Consider the following 21,203-nt stretch of genomic DNA (forward strand, 5'->3'; position numbering starts at 1 on the left):
ACATAATAGTTACAGCAAATATAATGTTAGCAAAAATATGAGAAAACATAAAAAGAGATTAATTATATAAGATGGTATGGAATTATAATCAAAACGTTCAAGTGAAAACCTTAAACTTTTCCAATGGTACATTTTAATGAAAATGTTAATTCGGTTATTTAATTTTCCAAAATTATAAAGATAAATGAAACAAGTGCTAAAAGATTTTTGAAAAATGCGCGTAATTCAGTTCGTTCGTTCCGTCGATCATGGTCCAAATTCTTGTGGTTCATGTTCAGGCTCAGTTTCTGCTCGTGTATTGACGAGCGAACACTGGATGGTTTAGGTGCGTGGTTATTTTGTGTTTTCGTGATGTGACATTCGTACAGCGAAAATAGTAAAAATGCAATCGAAACAACTGCTGATACAATGTCTCTGGATTGTGTCGATGTTCGTACTTGCTGACGCCAGAATACACAAACTTGAAATACGGGTTAGTTGACTGATCGTGAAGCAATAACGCATTATATTTATTGGTTGATTTATTGTTACTTCCTCGTTGCCATCGATCATGTTTTACCAGTACACATAATTAACTGTGTCGTCTAATACATTCGAGTTACGCACAAACTCGAAATTTTTCGAAAATGCCGTGAAAGAATTTAGTAAATTAATATAGATATATTACCCGTAGCATCGTATTTACGGTGTCTCTGTGAACTACGTGTACTATATCTGAATGAAACTTTGAATACAGCAAACGGTGGAAAAAGTTTCTGAAAATAATTCGATAAGTTGTGAAACGAGTGATGTATAGGTTATACGTCAATCGTGCTTCGAACGAACATCTTTTTTCTCGTCGCTTAGTCATAAACTTTTGGTACGCAATGCTTACCCTTACGAATTTTTCATGTTACAGAAAGACATACGAAGTCATATTGCCCTGAGTACGTTTGGTTTCTATAAGGGTGGTATTCTCGCTGTTCATTTGTCGAATTTCAAGGCCGAGCCTTTCGACGAAAATGCTGTGGTGAGTTATCGTAGCGTAGATGTTCGCGCAATGTATACTATGCGTCGTCCATTCACGGACACCTGTTTCCATTTTCCCTCATTCACACCGCCAAATTGCCGCTAGGAAAGTACTCGAAACCATTCTCTTTCCGAGTACTAACGCTTTCTGTACAGGTTCTGCCAAAACTCGCAGTACAAATTAAAAAGATCCGATCCTTCTCGTATAAACGAACCGAATGTCTAGAATTTCTATTTCCGTACCAATCTTCATTCTCGAGATAATCGATTTTGAAAATACATATGTGGGGTGCGCGCAAACGTAACTAACAAACTTGTAGGTCTTTATTTCGCCTATCTATCGCGCGTGCACGTAAACTATACTATAACGTTTGCAAAGAACTGTAATTCAATATTTAAATTCTTTTAAAATCAATGTACGTTTTTAAAGTCGATCTTCTCTGAATAATTTTAACACCGAGAAACACTTCGAAATATTTCGATACTTTCGATCTGAGAATAATCGATTAGCCTCGATCAGTAGTTCCGAGATAGTTGCTTGGTAAAACGCCATGCTTTTTGTCGTGTTTTGTGGTTTCTAAAAAAATTGCCTTTTATTATTTGTGTAATGTGTGTGGTTTGTGTTTTTTACGATTCAGTTTGGGTTCAGTTTGGATCGAACGTTAAACGACGCGATGAATCCGTATCTAGATAATCACCAAGAAAGATGTGTGCTACAAAATATTTCGAACGTCAAGACCGATCTCGAGCAGAGGAACAAGAACGCGGTCATATATTTCACAATGGACTTGAAGAACTCATTGTAAGTATAGACAAAGCGGTTGAATCGTAGCTAGTACTTGTTTACAGTTATCGTTTCTCGGTTCTATACAAGTTAATATGTTTCAGGTTAAAAGTGAACTGCAGTCGGAACGTTCATACTGCACATATCTACAGAGATACTGACATGTTGTTAGATTATCGAAGGAAGAGAGACTCTTTCCCGACTAGGTTTAGCGACACTGTTCTTTTCCCACGGAGGAAACGCTATACTTCACACGGTGTGTTAGATCATTTCAGTTATTTTAATTTTTTGCCTATAACATTCCGAGAACTCGACAACGTTCTCTAGTCAGGTTCTCGGAGGAAATTTACCTTTTTGCGTTACATAAAAAGAAAGACGGACGATTTTAACGAAGGAGCAAGGGTTTAATTCGTCAGTCGTAGTGCGCTTTTAATTTTGGCAATTCTCCAAACACAGGAAGTTGACGTGCGATAAACCGCGTGGAATGGGTGTCACGTGTTACCTCGCGACACGTTGAAACTTTCGCAAGTTTGCTAATCGATATTACTATGATTTATGATGTCAGTTATACTTGGCAATGTCAGAAATTCAAGGAATTATTGATTATTCGCGATAACGATTCTCGTCGCTATAAAAAATGTAAATTTTTAATTTGAGAATATTTTTCGACCTCGATTCGAATTTGTTATGGAAGCTAATCGCGCATTAAAGGCGCGTTACTTTCTATTAGGCATTGATAAAATATCGATAAAGATCGAAATAGATCGGAAAAGATTACGAAATGACACGGCGTTGAACAGCTCAACGTAGAAATGCTTATCAGCGTCGGTTTGAATAGTACCGTAAAAATAAACATCCCTGCATCCGCGAGTTAATTTTAACGCGGTCTGTTACTAAAATTAGAAATTCGGTTTCCACGTAACATGGAATAACAGGTGGAAAATGAAAAGTTGGCACAAACTACATCGATCGCGACCTTAGGATGTAGTTATTAATGTTAACTTTTACAACGACAACAAAATAATTACACTTTTCCTTATAACACGCTCCACCTTTTTAAACGATCTTTCTCTACAGTATCGGTTACGCTCAAAGTGATTGTCTATTTTAAGTATGAAGGAATCCTTAAATGGGATTATACAATAGGGTTTGCCTACAACAGTTTATAGTCGGGCTCAGATCGATACTACGAACGGTACGACATTTTCGTTGTTCCGACTTGTAGATATTATTTCGCATATACATTATGTGATGTTTAATGGGAATGATCAAAGAAATATCTAAACAAGATTATCCGAAGACAAATATTGATAAAACATCGATACGTAGATAGTTATCGATGTACAGTTTCGTATATAAAACTATATAATTGTTGAATTAACGGTAAAAGTTAGAACCATAATATGCGTTCATGTTTAGAAGATATTTTAAACGAACGACATTATCGTTTGTTAATGCCCAAATTGCAAAATTGCAATAGCGTACCGTGCGGTCCGTGGAACTAAATACGAGTGTGATCGATATATTACGGAATGTGGATGTGAAGCGACATCGGTGATCGAACACCACCAAGATCAGAGACGCTATAATTAACGTGACTCGTCCTCAATCTTATAAATAACTCGAAACTCAAGTATTTTTGTGGGTTTGGTTAGGTAACTGTCTTCTAGAGAAATACATTTTACGCCAATGACCATTCAACCAAATTCTACTAAATTTTTAACCAAGTTCGATTCACGCGATAGTTCAAGGCGATTTATGGGCAAAGTAACGACTAGAGGTGTTCGTTTTCTTACGTTTCCGCGGTGTAATCTTAAAAAACAAATTTTACACGATAAGAGCGAATTACCATTGCAGGTGTCGATAGATCCGTTATCGAGGAAGAATTTGAATCTAGATCAGAAAGTAACGCTTGCCAGTTGCAACTACCGCTGATCGTGAAAACGATAAAAGGAGAAAAGTATTACAATACAAGCTTCGTGATGTATGTCGGCAGCGAGGAAGAAGAGGGTCTTTATAATCTTTACTTTCACAATTGTCCAAATTATAAATACAATTCTCAAGTTGCGTTAGACTTCACGGTAAAATACCTTTTTCTGTGGCCTGTATCTATATATGAGCGCGTCTCGCAGGATTTTGATAGGTATTCGATGATATTTTACGCCCAATTTACAGATACAAATATCGGAGATTAATAGCGGAAATTTCCTAAGCGCGGGAGAAATGCCTTTGCCCGCTTTGTATTTTATGATGGCGCTGTTATTCTTTTTATCGGGTTGTTTCTGGGTATTTATTCTTAAAAAGAGCAAGTAAGCGCATTCGTTGAAATTTGACCAGCATAGTTTTACAGCCGCAGCTTTTATACCTAAAAATTTTCTTCGTTTAGGCATCCCGTTTTCAAGAGCCACTACCTAATGGCAGTTTTGGTCTATTTGAAATCTTTGTCGCTGCTCTTCCATGGGATTAATTATCATTTTATTCAAACGAAAGGGGAACACGTGGCTGCATGGGCGATACTATATTATATCACGCATTTACTCAAAGGAGCCGTGCTTTTCATTACGATTGTTCTTGTTGGCACAGGATGGACGTTTATTAAACACATTCTAGTCGGCAAAGACAAAAAGCTCTTTATGATCGTGATACCGTTACAAGTTAGCGACAAATTCAATTCGTATGTAATTTCGTTAAGATAATCGTTTAGTAACAAACTTCCACCCGATAGGTATTAGCGAACGTAGCTGAAATAATAATCGAGGAAAGCGAGGAGGGAGACATCGAACACGAGACTTGGCGGGATGTTTTTATTCTTGTCGACTTGCTTTGCTGCGGTGCTATTCTATTTCCAGTAGTTTGGAGTATCAAGCACCTACAGGAGGCTGCAGATACGGACGGCAAGGCAGCTGTGAATTTACGCAAACTTAAGCTTTTTAGGCATTTCTATATGATGATAGTTTGTTACATTTACTTAACGAGAATCATAGTGTTCTTACTCAAGGTAGAATTTTCGTTTTATCACGACATTCGAACGTTTTGCTCGCGTGAATTAACAACTAAGTTTACGCATCTTCTTTGAAGATCACGATACCTTTTCAATACGAGTGGTTGGACGAAATGTTCCGAGAAATGGCCACTTACGTATTTTTTGTTGTTACCGGATACAAATTCCGACCAGCCTCCGCTAATTCATACTTTACTTTAACCACCGACGAAACGCCCCAGGCCGACGAAGATGACGAAATGGATGTCGTGTGAGTATTCACCGTTCAAACATTTTCCTGTAGGAATGTTTTATCGCAAATCCACGACACTTTACTCGTTATTTTCCCCCTTTGTTGTGTCTTACAGCTGGACGTATCGTATTTTATCCAGTTTTAATATGACGATACCAGTTTTTTTTCCAGTGTTTCCAGAGGTAGCGGCATCACGGAGGGTCTTAGCAAAGTTAGCAAAGTTAGCAAAGTTTTGAGGCCCACTACTTCGGACGTTCCATCCACTCAGGAGGAAAGGGACTCTTTGTTCAATAAGACAGAACCTTCTCACGAATACGATTGAATCGAATAGAAATTCTTCATAATATACCGATTTCAGTGTGGACGAAAGCGAATAGGACTCGCTTTTCCATCATGTGATATTTCGAAATAGTGCTAGCGGTTGAAACAACATGTAATACACAGAATGTCAGAACATGCTTGATCAAGAAGAGGAAGTATGGGTAAAGGTAGCCTCGATCTCGCTCTCTCGATCTGTTTTTGTACCTTTTTGTTGAAGCAGATAAGCAAATACTTATTAAACGATCGTTCATTGTATCCTTTCCCTTCCCTCTCAAAATGGTGGTAAATATTTTTCCATTATCCGTTCTTTGTATTCGATTTTATCGGGGGCGTTTTGTTTGTCATTTAATACGATACTTTATTTCGTCATCTATTTTTTTTGTTCTATACATTACATTTACCACGCGACGCGCTTCATTCCGAGTATCTTATTCACTTTTCGAAACGTAATCAAACTCGGACGTTGGAGTTCAGTGTAATCTATAATTATTGGTAGAAAATTGTCATAGATATCGGAAAAAATTAACGTAGAAGACGATTTAAAAAGTTTAATGTTTTGAGAACGCGATGTTACGCGTGCATGCGTTAGGAGGAAATTTCGATGCAAGTCGGACAACAGAAAATTTAAGTTTTGATACGTATCTTGTCGTAGCTGGTTTTTTTTTAGGCATTTAGGAAAATCGTAAAACATTTCAACTTGTCTTTTCACACGACACGCTTAGTTTTTTTTTTCGAAGCGAAAAGCCCGATTCGCGGCAAACGATCTTGTGATAAACGATACGCAAATATCAAGTGTATCACGATCCATTTTTGTAAACCATTTGATAACCTTTTATGTAGAAATAATTCTGATGTCAGGAGAAAACGAAGGTAAAAAAAATTGTACAGCGTTTAACGTGTCCCACTGTGTAATACCAAACTATGGCTATTACCAATATTACTACTTTTGTACACAAGTTATCATAATTATTGTTACATGTGTTACTATTAATATTTTATTGTGTATAATAAAAGGGACGCGTTACAAAATCAAGTTGAAATAATAAAGTGGATATTTTTATGAAAGCTCTCGTCTCCCTTGAAATTCGTTTCCCATAATGCAAATGTTTACTTTAAATTCTATCGCATGAATATGAATTTTTTTGTGTCAACAATTAGTCAGATACAATCGATCGATTAACGGACACGATTGAAAATTTAGTAGCCGGAAGTAAGTCGCGATTAATAATCAGAAACGGCTGTTTCAAGCTGCGAAGCAAACGCGATTAATATTCATACTTAACGACACTGATATATACGAGGTCCTACTTGATCCTTTCTCTTCAGATTACGGGTCAAAATTGACCCATCTTGGTCGGCGGACCGTTAACAGGCCGACAATCGGATCGAAATCTACCCTGCGGGGGTGTGAATAATGAATTGCTCGGCATAGATGCTCGTGGGTAGGAATCGTAAAGAGGCAGCGGGGTTTGAGTGATCTATACTTTCTAGGCATCGCAAAGTGCATTTAAACGAAGGCGTTCGCATTCTTGCCTGTCGTTATCGGATCCTCGAACGTTCGTGCGGGTATTCCGATTCTTATTATTACATCTTCGTCCCTCTTACCCCAGAAACATTTCATAATATCGCTAATCCATTCTCCTACATTCAACAACAAGGTTCTCCTACGAGGTCGTTATCCCTAAGCGGTTACCTGGCGTATATTCTTCTCCTGTTTCCACCGGATTATCTTGTTTACCGTCGCGAAATTTTACAGAAACGTTGTGCCCTTGTGTAACGGATCAAGGAAACGCTTCCCAGTCGTTACACAACTTTTGACTCGAACGGATCGCGTTTTCGAAAGTCTCCCAATTATTGTCTTGCTCTCTCGGATGCCATGAAACGTTTCCGTTTGGTTGTACGCCGTATTCTGGAGCATGCGTCTCGGCGTCCCGCCGTCCGGTAGACGTGCCCACCGAACTGGCCGCGAAATTCTCCAGTCAGCGTCGCGACGCGCTTCAAACGTCTTTTCCGCTTGTGCCGCCTTTTACGCTCGCGACCAGAAATCGGCGCGAAATCGAAAGGTCGACAAACTTTCGACCTGCAATTAGCTGTTTCTCATCACGTTTACAAAGCACATGGGATTTTTGTTATTTGTTCAAAGGTACGTACAACTCGTTATGCACAAATACATGTATTATGTTTGAAAAAATAACGCGAATACACGAATCATCGGTAAATATATGTGTGCTTTCTTTTTAAAGAATAACAGAAGAGACCCAGAAATTGTACGACTGCATCGGAATATTCCCTCGAGTCTTCTAGATTTTGGTGAATTTTTTTACGTCTTCTGCGACATAGATTTTCGCGAACCGCGCTGTGTTTAACATTGCACGTAATATATAGGAGGCTGTTTTTAGTTGAAAGTTTTGTTCGACGACCCAGTTACGGAGTAGGTACATTATTCCGAGCTTTATTTTCATTCACTGTCTCTTTTGCCGGAAGCGATGCTTCTACAATGTATTTGGTCTTATCAGATCCCGGTATAGGTTCCTTGTTTAAAAACACTGGTGGCCAGGTAGTTTTCTTCCACTGCTAATTTGCTTTTGTTATCCTTTACTCGTCGTTAGTGTCTGTGTGTGTGTGTGTGCAATAATTTGTTTGCGTCCCTTAAAATTAAACAGTGTCCGAAAAGAGAATATCGATCCCGTGGAAAATATCATGAATTTGTCCCCAACGATCAATGTGTTAATCCGTGTACTTGGGCGAATAAACGGTTATCGGGACGGGTATGTATTATAAATACACGCGAAATGGGGATCTCTACTTATTATCGCGGCAGAGTATAATTTACGAAAGGGATGAGCGAGCGAAGATCCAGATGGGTCTCGTGGAATCTAACGCTGAATTATTAGGGGATTTCCTGGCGCACGGAACACTTTGCGCGCCGAACAACGGTGCAAATCAATATAAAAAGCATATTCCATTTATAAGAACCCCGTAAATAAGGCCATTTCTGAGATCAGATTGTAAAACAAACGTCACGTTTTCGTAATTTTTCAGCACGGTCGTCCGAAAGTTTGACGAATCGTGAGAAATCTGTTCTTAAGTATTTCTTAGTAAAGAGAATATTAAAATTTAATAACGCCAAAGGTCAGCTCATATCGAAGCCATTCCACAGTTTGACTATCCGAATCTATCGATGTCGATTGACTTCCGCTTTTCCGATATCATCTCTTGAAAAGAATATAACTAAGCCTTAATAAAAATGTGACATCCGAGGTTTTGCCGTCCGCTAATTTGTTGGCCCAACTTCGCGACACCTATGCTCCTAATGGAATCAGAAGTTTCTCGGGCAAGTTCTCGGGGCGAAGTTACGCGAACCGGATACCGTTGTAATTTTTTACGTGTAATTCGGCGCGGAAGTCGCCTTGTTGCCCCGTGAACCGCGATCCCTTCCGGACCCTAGCAATCCCGCGCGTCCATTCGATCCTTCGGGCGGAAAAGAAGTTGGTCAATTGGAGAGTAAATCACCGCCGAATCTCGACGTTAATGTCCATGTTATCGATGACGTTTCTCCGCGCGGCGAGACAGCCTGATCTCGCGGCGTCGTTACGACCTCATTTGAAATCTATTCACGAGTCGCGTATCCGAGCAAAAACAGTGCGGGTTCCCGTCGAACTTAAATTAAAAATGTTGGACGCGCGACGTGAGCCGAATAATCGAATCGAATCGAATCGAATGATCCGCCCCCGATGGGCAAACGCACGATATCTCGAGCATCAACGACGTAACGGATATATTTATTATCACGCGAGCACGAGCGATGGATACGTGGACGGAAATTGATGCATCGACCAAGTTGCCAGCGCGATACCAAAACCGATGCACAATAAAAGTTTCGGCTTGGACGGACCGTTTATTTAAATCTTTTTGTCAAACGTTCCGACGCTCGTGACCCGGCTCGTTTCGCTAAACGATCGCGAGAACCCAATGTCGATCCAGGAACGTTAAGAAAACGAAACGAAATTCTGAAGAGGAGAAATTATTTTCTGAGAAAGTATTCGCTATGTGTTTGAAATTTCGGAGCGTATTATCTCGACGCCATCGAATCCGGAGGTTCGGTTTGCTCCGGATTACGCTACGAACGGGTTCGAATTAATTTCTGATTACGCACGTAAGTCACATACCATCCGAGTGAGATTACGTTTACAGTATGCCCGTAGATTTCGATTCTGAAATTAATACAGCCCTTACGTTGCTTCTATTTCCGGGTCAGTTTCGTTATTTCCTCTTCTCTGAAATGTATTTTGTAGGAGACCTTGCTAGTACTATCTCAAGGACATCTTTTGCGTTTCACGCAGCCATTACCGAAAGTTGAGGGTGTTAGTCAAAAGGTAAAGATCCCTGGCATCCGATAAAATTTTCATAACGGAGGGTCGCGCAAATAAGCATCCTTTTCCCCGAACATTTTTAATACTATGGGGTTTAAATAATTCGTACCGGGGCCCTTAGCGAGCCCTCTGCCGAGCTACAATCCCATAGCGCAATTGACTGTGAAAGCAGAAACTCGTAACGGATCGCGTCAAATGGCTGCCACAGCTTTCCCCTTGTTTTTATCGCGAATTTAGGTTATCTATCCTAAACTTCCGGAAGCTACGAACAAAATACTCCTTGGGCACGCATATCCCAAGAAGCCCTACTAAACCTTGCCATTTCTTATTTTAAATTTACGATGGACCCTTCTTTCCTCTGCTTTTTTCCAGTTTCTTGGATTATCTTTTATTCGAACTTATGGGAACTTATTACCGGGATAAAGCTAACATAAACAACGACTACGTTTAGTTTGCAGCGAACTCCTCTTATTTTTGTCGAACGAGAACGCTCGGGTATTTGGCTATATTCTAAACAATTTTTTAGTTACTTTAAAACGAAGATGAATGTTCTTAATATCCGGTAAGGTGGGATTACGCAAACGTTTTCTTGTTTACATTTTTACAATCGCGATGCTTCTTTCGGTTTCGAGTCTCGAAAAATGTCTTCGAGACTGATCGAGGACGGATCGAACTACCGTCGATCGACGCAATTTAGAAGACGATTGGATCGAACCGTTCGGGATCGTGATAGGTGGTATCGTATCTAAACCGTACGACGACACATTCGAGAGGAAAAAAATTACTAGCTCCTCGTGGAAGAAATTTTCTCGACGGCGTATACCGTGCATGTTCGTGGATCAACGGAGATCCGATAAAGTCAGACCGAACGTTATTCGAAGAACACTTTTATACTTTTACGCGATATTTCGCTGATCAAACGCTTACTATAACGCTTTAATATTTGTAAGGCTCCTTTAGATAATACGATATTGATTCTCACGATCGAATCTGAACTTTCGGATTGTAAATGAGTTTTTAATTACTCAGCCACCGGATCACTCGAGTCGGAAGAAACATAAACAGTACTTAGGGGGATTCGTTGCTCTTGAAAAAAGTTTGCGCGATTAAACTAAACGCGAGATAGAATTTATTTATATCCTAATTGCTCGGCCAATGGCGTCGAAGATCTTCGTTGTCGAACGACCTTCGTAGTTGCGGACAAATGGAAAATTTTCCGTGCAACGTGCGTGTGCGTGGCATTTTCCCTCCGCCCGTTGCGGCATTTCCGCGAAACGATTGTGAATTTCCAACGTATGGAAGAATTATACGCAGCATGCGACGGGGATTATAAACTGGACTCCATCAGGATCTTCTTTCACGTGGCTAGGTCCCGGCGATTGGATGCGGACGAAAGACGAATTAACGGGGTATTGAAGTTCTTCGGGCGAATAATCCGACAAAAGCGCTTTCACCGTCGTCGACGAATCTCGCGACAAATTGCAACCACTCGGATACCATCGGTCAGGAAGTCGTTAAAGTTAATTATCGCGTGTCTCGTTCCGCGATGATTGCCGCGGCCAGCAATACAAAGCAAAGCGTCGAGTTAATTACGCACTATCGGGAGATCCGACTTAATCCGTGGAACGCGATCTGTTTCGCAGGTACATCGTGTCCGAACGAAGAATCCTTCGCCGCCATCGATCCCCTACAATCCCGTTTATTCTCGGTGCCAAGTTGCGTATTTGTTTTGCTTCCACCGTTCTTCGATCGATTATCTGTCGAACACGAATAACGAAACAGCCGTACGTTCGAAAGTTCGTTGTTTAATTCTGATCGCGGCGTTCGGATATCGCTAAAAACTGTACGCAAAGAAAACCGGTGACTCAAAGTTCGTTCAAGTTCACGCGAACCGTATCGTATTTTAGTTTAAACAAAATAGATTTCGCGTAGAATGACCCATATCGTATCTGTGCGGAGCTTGACCACCGACTGCATCTCCGTTTAGATGAGTTGCCGTAGGAATCGACGAAGAGAATGCGAATGCATAATACACGAACCATCGGGTATAGAGTCGCAGCTGTTGACTAAATACGGGGACAAGATTCCGAGGAAAACTTAAACAGTATCAACCCAGTGAGTCGCACACGTGGTTGCGGAAACTGCAAACTTCCCCTCAGTCTCAGACTTTTCCAACGTGTTCCGATTTTCCGTGTTGCTGACTCGATCATTCAATTTTCCCGTTGCCTTTCGCTTCTCTACGAGGGTCGAATAAATTTTTGACAACCCGTTGCAGCCCATTTTTTCAAACTATCAGGTTCTATCAGGGGTTGAAAATAGTATCTTGCTCTCATACCAATTACGTAATCAATTTTTACGTAGATCTAGGACATCTTCTGTTCGATTACGACGCGTTAAACGACTCTAAACTCGGATCCCAGTCGAGGATGGAACGCGAGATGAAAGCTTTTTGACGGTTTCGTTTACGATCCTTGGGAAATTCACGTCCGGTTTACGACCTTCGCAAAGTAGATAATTGCCTGCTATCGCGTAACGATCGCCCAACCACTGAAAAGGAATGACGAATTGAATCTCGAGATACCTTATCTACGTCTCTCTCATAATTCGATCGCTCTACCATCGTTTTTCATCGATCGGACAGTCTTATTTCTCTGGGTCGTATAATATCCCGATTATCGTTCCATCTTTCTCCTCCTCCGTTCGAGCCATCTTCCACTTAACGTCCGTGCGAATTCGTGCAAAGTTTCGGACGGCGAGCGTATCGAACGGCTTGGCTGATTTACTGGGATCCATTTCTTGTATTTAACGTCTCTCGACGCTCGATTCTTTCGAACGTCTACGCAAGAGATCCCACCGGCAGTGGTTTCCGGCGTCGCGGCAAAAAGATGGCCGCGAGGCCGCCGTGTCGGGGGAAGAAACCCCGTCAGACGCCAGATGGAAACGAATATAATTCACGTTTCGCGGTAATAACAAAGTTTTCCATCGGAAGAAGCACGGCGAATTGGAATCTCGGTTCGAGGATGCGGCGTGCGTACCGAAACGAGGGAACAGTTTAAGGTCGGTGGCGCGGAGCTCGAAGAAACCTCATCTCTCGCAATTAAAGCATCGTCCGACACAAGGATGACCGATCGGGGAAATATCCTGCTGCCAGGGAACCGTTACGAGGTCGACTCCTTTGACATCGTTAAACATTCCTACGCGGAACGCTCCCACGAATTTAAGGTTCTGCCTGTTTGCATTTACTTTGATCTCGACCGGCTACGCGGAGATTCAGGAACAACGCATCGCTGCGACAATTGCATCCGGAATCTGACAAAGCCAAATCGCGAATTATCGTTACTCGGAGTTTCTTGTCTCAATGGTCGAACCGTACGCCGCTTCGATGACTCGAAAGGTTCAATTATGGAAAACGCCTGCTAGATTCAACTTACTTTCGCTCCTTATTAATGCAATATCCTCGAGTTTCGCGGTTCACGAATATTCGGGTGTTTGAACAGCTCGTACGGTCACCGATACGTCTTCGTGCACAATGAACTAGAACGTACTTTGGAAAGAGAGACAGAGTAGTAACTGGGGAGCCAGCGAAGCGTCTATCGGAAAAATAAATTTAGCGTGACGGCAACTTTTCTCGCAAAGGGTAAGTTTTACCCTGCGTCGAAATCTCGATGTACTTCCTCTCTATTTGATTACCGCGCACGAAACGTCTTTCTCGTTCCTCGAAACTTTCAATTTCCCGACGCGATTTCGTAAGCGTTCCACCGTTGATCGTTACGCGGCTCGTTAAAGTTGCAGAAAATAATTATTTCGAAATTGTTTTGCACAAATGTATTCTATATTTTTACAGCGAATCTTGTTATTTGATCTGTGGCGTGCGAGGCAAGTGGGATTAAAGAAGATTGTTTGTTTTCAGGCGAAGGCGGCAGAATTTTCCGGTCGAGGGGCAAAATGGCTGCGTAAAAAAACTGTTCGTAATGGCGGGTTGATTCCCCGTGGAAATAGGTAGGCAGTATCGTCGCCCTGGGAGCGTCGAAAATTTACGCGAACGGCTTAAAGTACCTTTTTTTTTTTCGTAGTTTTGAACGGCCGCGATGAGCACGAGGCCGCCGCTGCACCTGTTGCTTTCGGGACAGATTCTACCGTGATCCTTAGACGGCCGTTCGTTGGAAATATTCTCGGTATTGTTACACGATGAAAGGAACGCTGCACGCCGACAGGAGTTCGAACCGAAAATATGCACGGAGTCGTACGACGTGGAACGGAATTTAATACGTAGAACGCGCGTTGGAACGCGGACGTGCGCGGTCTAAGATGAAATGGACAATCTAATACGGTGTTTGGGCAGGTGTAAATGTGAGAAAGAGAGAGAAAACGAGTGTACGCGCGAGAGGGGGAGAAGCAAGATGAACAACGTGGCGAACGGAACGGAAACACGGATATGCATTCTACCGGAAGACCTGGAGGTTCTCGAGGACCCTCGAACGCCGTCGTTGAGAAGGATCAGCTACGGCATTATCTTACCTGCTATCTGTTGCTTGGGAATCATTGGGAATATCCTGAATTTGGTCGTCCTCACGCGACGCAATATGAGAGGAACCGCGTATATCTATATGAGGGGTAAGTCTCGTTCGTTTATTCGCTCGCGAAGAATTTAGAGCTGCGTTTCGCGCCGGCAGTCGAAGAAATAATATGCAAATAGGGTGTAATTATTGTCACCGTCGGGCGTAAGTTTCGAAAGAAGCGACGCGAAACGAGAGAAGTAGGGTCGTTAGCAGAACGCCACGTAATATCTTGAAATAAAGTTATTCCATGTTTACGTAATATTGGAATTGAAAGCACCCTTTACGTTTCAGGATTCGAAACATCAGCGATCGTTGAATTAATATTATTATTTGCGTTAACGAAGTTTTGTTGTACGCGACTGCAATAATTAACGTTCTTTTTACTAGACGCGGGAAAAATCGAGCGTCGAGACAAATGGCAAAAAGCGATCCACGGAGCAATGTTGCATCGAACGTCGTAATTAACGCGCGAATTGTAAATTTTTAGTTAAAGGTAGAGAAGTATGGAATCTCTGCCAAATGGGACGGTGGGTTCTGGATTTTGACTCCGGGCCAAAGTATTTGCGACACTGTCGCGTTCGAGTAACTTCTAAACTAGATTCCCGGTTAAACTTTTATTTCGCGGCTTATCTGTTAGACGCAGTCCTCGAATTCATTATCGGGTTAACTCGTGTCTAAGCCCGCCTCATAGTTCGAGTTTAAACGTATAAACTTTGGAAGATATCCGTCATCGATACCGTGTTTCTTACGGGTTGTTTAAATTTCGATGGTAAGGTATTTACTAGGTCGGAGGAACGTTTCACCGGCTCGGGTACGATCGGATATTTCGTTGATTTAACGCGATAACGATCGAAAGATGGTTGGCTAGGATTTCTGAATTTCCCGGTTAGCGTCTGAAAGCGAATATTCGGTGGTTTCCGCGGTGCCCTCGACGTCCAGGCTCGTTTCCGGCCAGCCAATGACAGTACATTAGGGGGAAATTACTCGGCAATTCGATTTCGACGTTTTCCTCGTTCCTGTCTCTTTGTTTCGAATGGATCCGCATTCGCGTCACTTTGGACGGTATCTCCACGTTCGAATGAATCCGTTGATACCCCCCCACGAGGATCGCGAACTGTCCCTAACGAACCGGCCACGCGCCGATTATAATTGTCTAATGTTTACCTGGCCGTCGTGTACTCGCGGACGCGGTATAACGTGTAATATTCGGCTGCAATTTCGGCCCGCTAAAACACGCTATTATGGAAGCCCATGGTGAATCAAATTTGCATTTCGACAGAGATTAATTTATCGCGGATCGTTAATTCCCGTTATATTTAACGGGCAGGCGTGCGGCATTCGGATTACACTCGCTGTGAATTAATTACCGTTGCGTGCGACGCACGCACTTGCCTGAATCTCAATCGGGTTTTCACCGTTTTCTACCCTAAAACGCCACCCGAAACTTTTCTCGAAACGGTCCGTTAAGATATTTTATTGTCGAATAAAAAACGATCATTAGAGAACCGAGGTGAGAAATATTCGTATTTACGACGCGGCGGTTACCTCCGAAAAGATTATTCTTCGTGATATTCCGCGGGTGGCGTCGCGACGGACCGGAAATCGGGAAAATCAGGCTCGGAATGAAGTAGCAATCGGATACGACCATCGGTAACCACAGAAACCGATCCTTCCCGGACGCGAGATATCGCGCGAAATTTCCGTTTCATTTCATTTTACAGAGACGTCGAATTCGCGCGTCGTTGTAGATCCCCTCGAATAAAAGCCGAGGACGATGTCGGAACGGAAGAGGAAACGAAAAGAACGCGGCGTTCGATTACATTAACCTGCCACGTATATTCTCTAATTTTTTATCGAGCTTCCTATTATTTCGTGGACGTCTTTCCAATTACCTGGACCGCGTCAAGAAATTGCAACCTATTAACCGAGAAGGAACTATTACCTTCCACCGTCTTTTCTCTCCCTAAACCATTATCACCTTTCCCATCGAGCTTCCGCAGTTTTTCCTACCCCGATTCATTTTTCATAGTTTGCACCCCCCCCCCCTTTTCCGCCCTCTTCCGTCGCTCTTTTTCCTCGAGTTTTTCCCCCCTCCCTCCCCGTTTCGCTTGTCGCCGATCCTTCTTCTTCTTTTTCCCCCGATTTCACGGAGCTTTCACACTTGGCAGGTCGAATCCACCGTTCGATCTCGGTCTCCCGTCCAAGGTTTAATTCGTCTTGCCCCGAACGCGATTAAACTCGCTACTAATTGTAAGCTTTGCTAGACAATACACCCTCTCCTCGCGTTTAATCGACCGCGTGCACGTGCATTATAGGCAATACCGTCGTCGCACGAGACGCGATAACGCGTTTGACGTACACCCGATTGGTTCCGTTTGCACCGGTTTGCACAGCGATCCTAAGATCGAACCGAGATCCCGTCTAAGGGCGAGGGGATTTTTTGAACGGGAGCAGATGGAAATTGGCAAACGGACGGGCGATTAGCCGCGTTGTAAACGTCGCAGACGATCGTGACGGGAATGTCGCGCCTCGAACGATCGGAAAAAGCGTTCCGCGTTTAGAGAAATCCCTTTCCGTGCGAATGCGAAATTTAAAAACTGAATTTAGGACGGGCAGGTCGAGCGTGTTTCGGCAATAAAAAACGCATTCGAAGGGGATGGACCGAACCGGGGGTGGGATCGAGACGCGGCGAGAATCGAAAGTTGTTTGCAGACGAGAACGGACATATAAATAGAGGGGTATGGTTTCCGCGTACTCGACCCCACGAGTCTATCGATATGCACGATGTACATCAGCGGCGAGGGAGAGGTCGAGGACGTGGACGAGATCGAACTAAAATGACATGCCTTTGAGTATGGAAATGTTGCGAATACCGGGATATTGGGGCAGAATTTGTGCGTAAGAAAATGCAATTTGAGACGTGCATGGAAACGACGAAGGCTACGATCGAATGTTACGTAGATGGAAAATGGGGTCACACACGTATTCAGGCACCTTCGTTTCTATTATTTCTACCAATTTTGAAACGGTGAAAATAGCCCCCGTAACGGGGGCGTTGAAAATGTATACTGTTTCTACAAAGATAATTTACAAAAAAACGCAAGTACCCCAGACGTTCGAAAAATATGTTTCGAAACGTTTGATCGTAAAAATCAGCACGCGAGGCTTTGATACGTTCCCTTATCAGATCGTATGGTCGAACTACTTGGGGCACACGCTCGTATACGCAGAGGATTATTGTAGATTTATCTGCGGTCGATCGTCTATCTCGATCAACCCTTCAAGCAAACCTCTACCTCGTTTATGAGTCGTTTAAATCCTCCCATAGACGCGAGGGTTAGCTCGATCATTTTACGAGGGGTCCTATCTCCGGAGGTTGCATCGGACTCTTGCAAAAACGAAAGAAAACTTGCTTGCCTCGATCGAAGTTTGGAGGGGCCCTAAACCGTTCGTTTATGACTCTGATAACGATCGGATGTCTAATTATTCCGAATTCGATAGCCCGTGGTAGTGGTGCGCTTTGGCGCGGGTGAGTTCACGTTCGTGATCTTTAGATCAAGTAGATTATACGCGCGGAAGCCTTGGGTTGATACTACTGAGCTCTACGACGTGGAACACATACTCAGTGATCGTCTTGCGATAAATTGACTCTTAACTATAAAAGTCTCGAGGATCGCGCGTTTTTCTCAGCTCGTCCGTCGAAAAGATATCTAGATTGGTTCTTCTTTCCATTTTATACGAACACCTGTCTTCGCTTGGAACGATACATCGAAACGTGGGGGGCGCGTGTCCATGACAGAGAGAAAACGTGATTGTCAAACGGAATAAAATCGTATTTGAATCTACGTATAATGCGTAGGATCGATCGTTTCTTTGGGGGGAAATCGGTATCGGAGGTACTTCTTATTTAAAATTAAGCGTCGTTTGTGTATATTGACACTCTAATCCGTAAATAAATAAATGAATTTTATGAAAGATATTTTACGAGGAAGAGAATTTGGATCGAAAAGTGCATAACGGTTGGTTTCGGGGGAGATTTAACGCTGCAGGCATTGGAATGTAACCTGCATCGAAGAAAACAGTTTCGATTCTTGTCGCGTTCCAATAGCGGGCCAAATGCTGCGCGAGAAGACACCGCGAACCAAATTACGAGCCAATTTCCTTTCAAAGACTTTAGCGTCGTCGTTGAAACTGCACAGGCACATTTCCGTTGCAACGGAAGCTAAGCCCACGAATAAAAGATTGCAACGAGCTTCCAGCAGAGTCACTTAATTATATTTTGCCCGGGGAATCGCCGTGGAATCTTAAACGCGTCGCCATTATTTCGAATCTTCGTGCATTTCAGGTATAAAATAAATCGGGGCTCGTTTAGAATTCGCAAAAGAGCAGTCGAATCGGAGGGAAAGATAATTAAATGCGCAAAGGAAGACGCTAAAAGTTCGAGATTTACCGTAAACGAAGGCTTTCGAGCATGTTTGCGATCCGTGGTACCGGAATATTTCCAGCCTCTCTCCGCGATATCGTGCACCGTTAATCTCTGGGAGGTTTTTGTCGCGTTGGCGGGGTTAAAGTAAAAGGATCCCCATTAATGAAGTTCGGAAGAATTCGAGGTGTTCGCATTAACTGGAATCGCAGTAGTCTCGTAATCCGAATGAAACGAAGTGTGCACGGCGCTCGGACTGTGCTTTCTCGGTTATCGTGCGACCTTTTCCGCCCGGAATCCCATTACCTTCTTCCGGGAGAGTAAAAAATCTCTCGTTCCGTCGACGAACTTCTTCCCCTTGGTATCCGTTTGTCAGTCGGTTCGTCGGTTATTGCCTCTTACGAGCCCGGAGGGTTTCTCCTCCTCGTGGAACATCTACATCGCTGGAACGATGATTTTTCCTTCGAACGTTGCGTTCACGTTCGCGTTCGCGTTCTCGTCGCTCGAAACTTTATGAATATTAACGAGCCCGCCACCGCCTGTTGCCGTGTTAAGCGCTGCCTCCAAACTACTAACAACTCCCTCTTAATCTAGAAGGTTACCGTAATTAGCATTCGTCTCCGAAGCGAAGTTTTCGCGACGATAACCGGGGCCCCGGTCTGTTTCGCGCGAACACGAAATTTAAGCTAGCTTAGGCGAAATCGTAGACATCGGAAAACCGTGGATTTACGTCGCGGCTAAATTGCAGAAACTGAAAATATTACTCGAGGGGGACTCGAGCCGGCTCGTGGTCGGCAACGTTGGCTTAAGGGTGAGTTACGGTGACTGGAGACAGCTTCTCCTAGCCTACCCCTAGGGAAACTTTCGATCCAGATAGAATTCCTCCCAAAAACTCGCTCTTTGTTTATTCAATCTACTAGCTTCCGCTTGAATCTATTCGCAGCCTTGCTTCTTCTACGCGTTCTATGCAATATCGAGACTTTACCATTTCCCTCTACGAAAGAAAACTGTCGACTTTCGTGTCCGTGTTCGTGTTCGTGTTCGCGTTAAGAACAGCCCTTCTCGAATTGTCAAAACAGTGGGATCGATGCGTAGCAATTTAGCTCAGCTCGTGGAAAACGGGTTAAAACGGGTTAACGAGTAAACCAATTAGGGGTGGCCGATAAGTACGAGTGGATGGCCAAGCCAGACGCATACTCCCGAACGAGGGGCTAGAGTGCGAATGATTCAAGGATCGTGATTCATTCACGCTCCTCTTCCCTTTTCCTCCGTACATCATCGAGGAATTGGAACCGAGAGATTCGTTGAACCGGCTCCGTCGTATCTCTGGGACGCTATCTGTAAAACTGCCACCATACATTCGGCCCCTATATTCTTGGTCCGTTCCTCCAGCACGCGAGAAAAAGCAAAATATTCGTGTGGAAACGGTATCCTAGTAATAGAATAAATTAACCCGAGGGATTCACCCTGTACAATCCCGTTTGAATGTAATAAATCGATAAGAAGAATAACTAAAATACAATATAATCTCGTACGAATTAGTCGTCTTTGTTCTTTGGTGTAAAGTGTTTTGTCAACTAGGGGGTTAATACTTACAGGGAGGTAGTCTGACCCCCAGGTATCCTCCAGCACATTAAGTTTGACCAGATCATAAAGGACAGGCGAGCAAAGTCAATGTGTGTAAGTGTGTTATGGTTGACTAAAATTAAATCGGAGTCGTTTATGGAGTTTAGGAGCTTGATTCCATTGATATCGGTATGGGTACAGTTCCATACAGTATGATGGGAGTTAAAATCGCCAAAGATAAGACTGGGACCATGTGTATTTAGCGAGGAAAAAAACTGGCTCCATTCTGTCTGAGAAGCAGAGCGACCAGGAACCCTGTAGCAGGCAGCTATGATTAAGATAGTGGATTAAAGGTTACTAATAGGCGTAAATTTTAGATTTTGCCTTACCAAAAAAATAAGGCCACCAGCCAGGTCTGTGTGTTGGTGAGAGATCGAATTTTTTAGGACTTTTAAGATTAGATTCTACGCCTATAAATATATCGACTTTCGTACGAATTATTATTCGATACGAAAAGTGACTAGTTATTCCATTAATTATCGAAAAGAACACAGGTTGAGAGATGGAGGTCGCAGTCGAATTTGCGATTTACGTCGGAAAGTGGAAGAACGGTAGGAGTCACGTTCGACCGGAGACGACGTCGAATAACACGGCCGGAATAACGTTGACTCGTTCTACTGAAAATCTTTTCACGTACATATGTCGCGCTGCGAGGTCCAAGGAGCGACGTCGACGAGAAGATGATTAGCGTTGTTGCAGCATCCTAATCGCCCGAGGACGATTTCGTTGAATGCGACCCCGTCCTCGGGGATGCTCATCGCGTGCGTTGCTCGGCCGCCGGGTTCCGGGACACGCGCGAATAAATTCCTTTTGCGGCGCGAACGCGTGTGCTTTTTTAAAACGCCCCAAGTCTGCCGCGAGTCGCGTAACGAACCA

At 43.1% G+C, this 21,203-nt stretch overlaps 2 protein-coding genes across 3 annotated transcripts in view; both read left to right on the forward strand.

Annotated features, from left to right (window-relative positions):
* Window positions 1-296: 296 nt before the first annotated feature.
* Window positions 297-6,405, forward strand: LOC143342570 (protein GPR107). 2 transcript variants are annotated; one of them, XM_076766605.1, is made up of 10 exons: window positions 297-472; window positions 899-1,009; window positions 1,647-1,810; window positions 1,897-2,048; window positions 3,650-3,873; window positions 3,968-4,101; window positions 4,179-4,446; window positions 4,518-4,790; window positions 4,871-5,043; window positions 5,185-6,405. In XM_076766605.1, exons 1-10 carry the CDS (start codon window positions 383-385, stop codon window positions 5,345-5,347), a joined length of 1,752 nt encoding a protein of 583 aa, XP_076622720.1. In that variant the 5' UTR covers window positions 297-382; the 3' UTR covers window positions 5,348-6,405. The 2 variants fall into 2 exon arrangements, with proteins under 2 accessions (XP_076622720.1, XP_076622721.1); XM_076766606.1 differs by having other exon boundaries at window positions 5,197-6,405.
* Window positions 6,406-7,358: 953 nt separating this feature from the next.
* LOC143342490 (putative G-protein coupled receptor B0563.6) overlaps window positions 7,359-21,203 on the forward strand; it is a 31,877-nt gene continuing 18,032 nt past the window's right edge. Inside the window, exons 1-3 of the mRNA XM_076766433.1 lie at window positions 7,359-7,489; window positions 13,630-13,718; window positions 13,793-14,333. Of these exons, the coding sequence (XP_076622548.1) occupies window positions 14,033-14,333 (301 nt within the window). The 5' untranslated portion in view covers window positions 7,359-7,489; window positions 13,630-13,718; window positions 13,793-14,032. The remainder of the gene's footprint in view (window positions 7,490-13,629; window positions 13,719-13,792; window positions 14,334-21,203) is intronic.

The sequence above is a fragment of the Colletes latitarsis genome, chromosome 6, assembly GCF_051014445.1.
Source record: "Colletes latitarsis isolate SP2378_abdomen chromosome 6, iyColLati1, whole genome shotgun sequence".
Taxonomy (NCBI): Eukaryota; Metazoa; Arthropoda; class Insecta; order Hymenoptera; family Colletidae; genus Colletes; species Colletes latitarsis.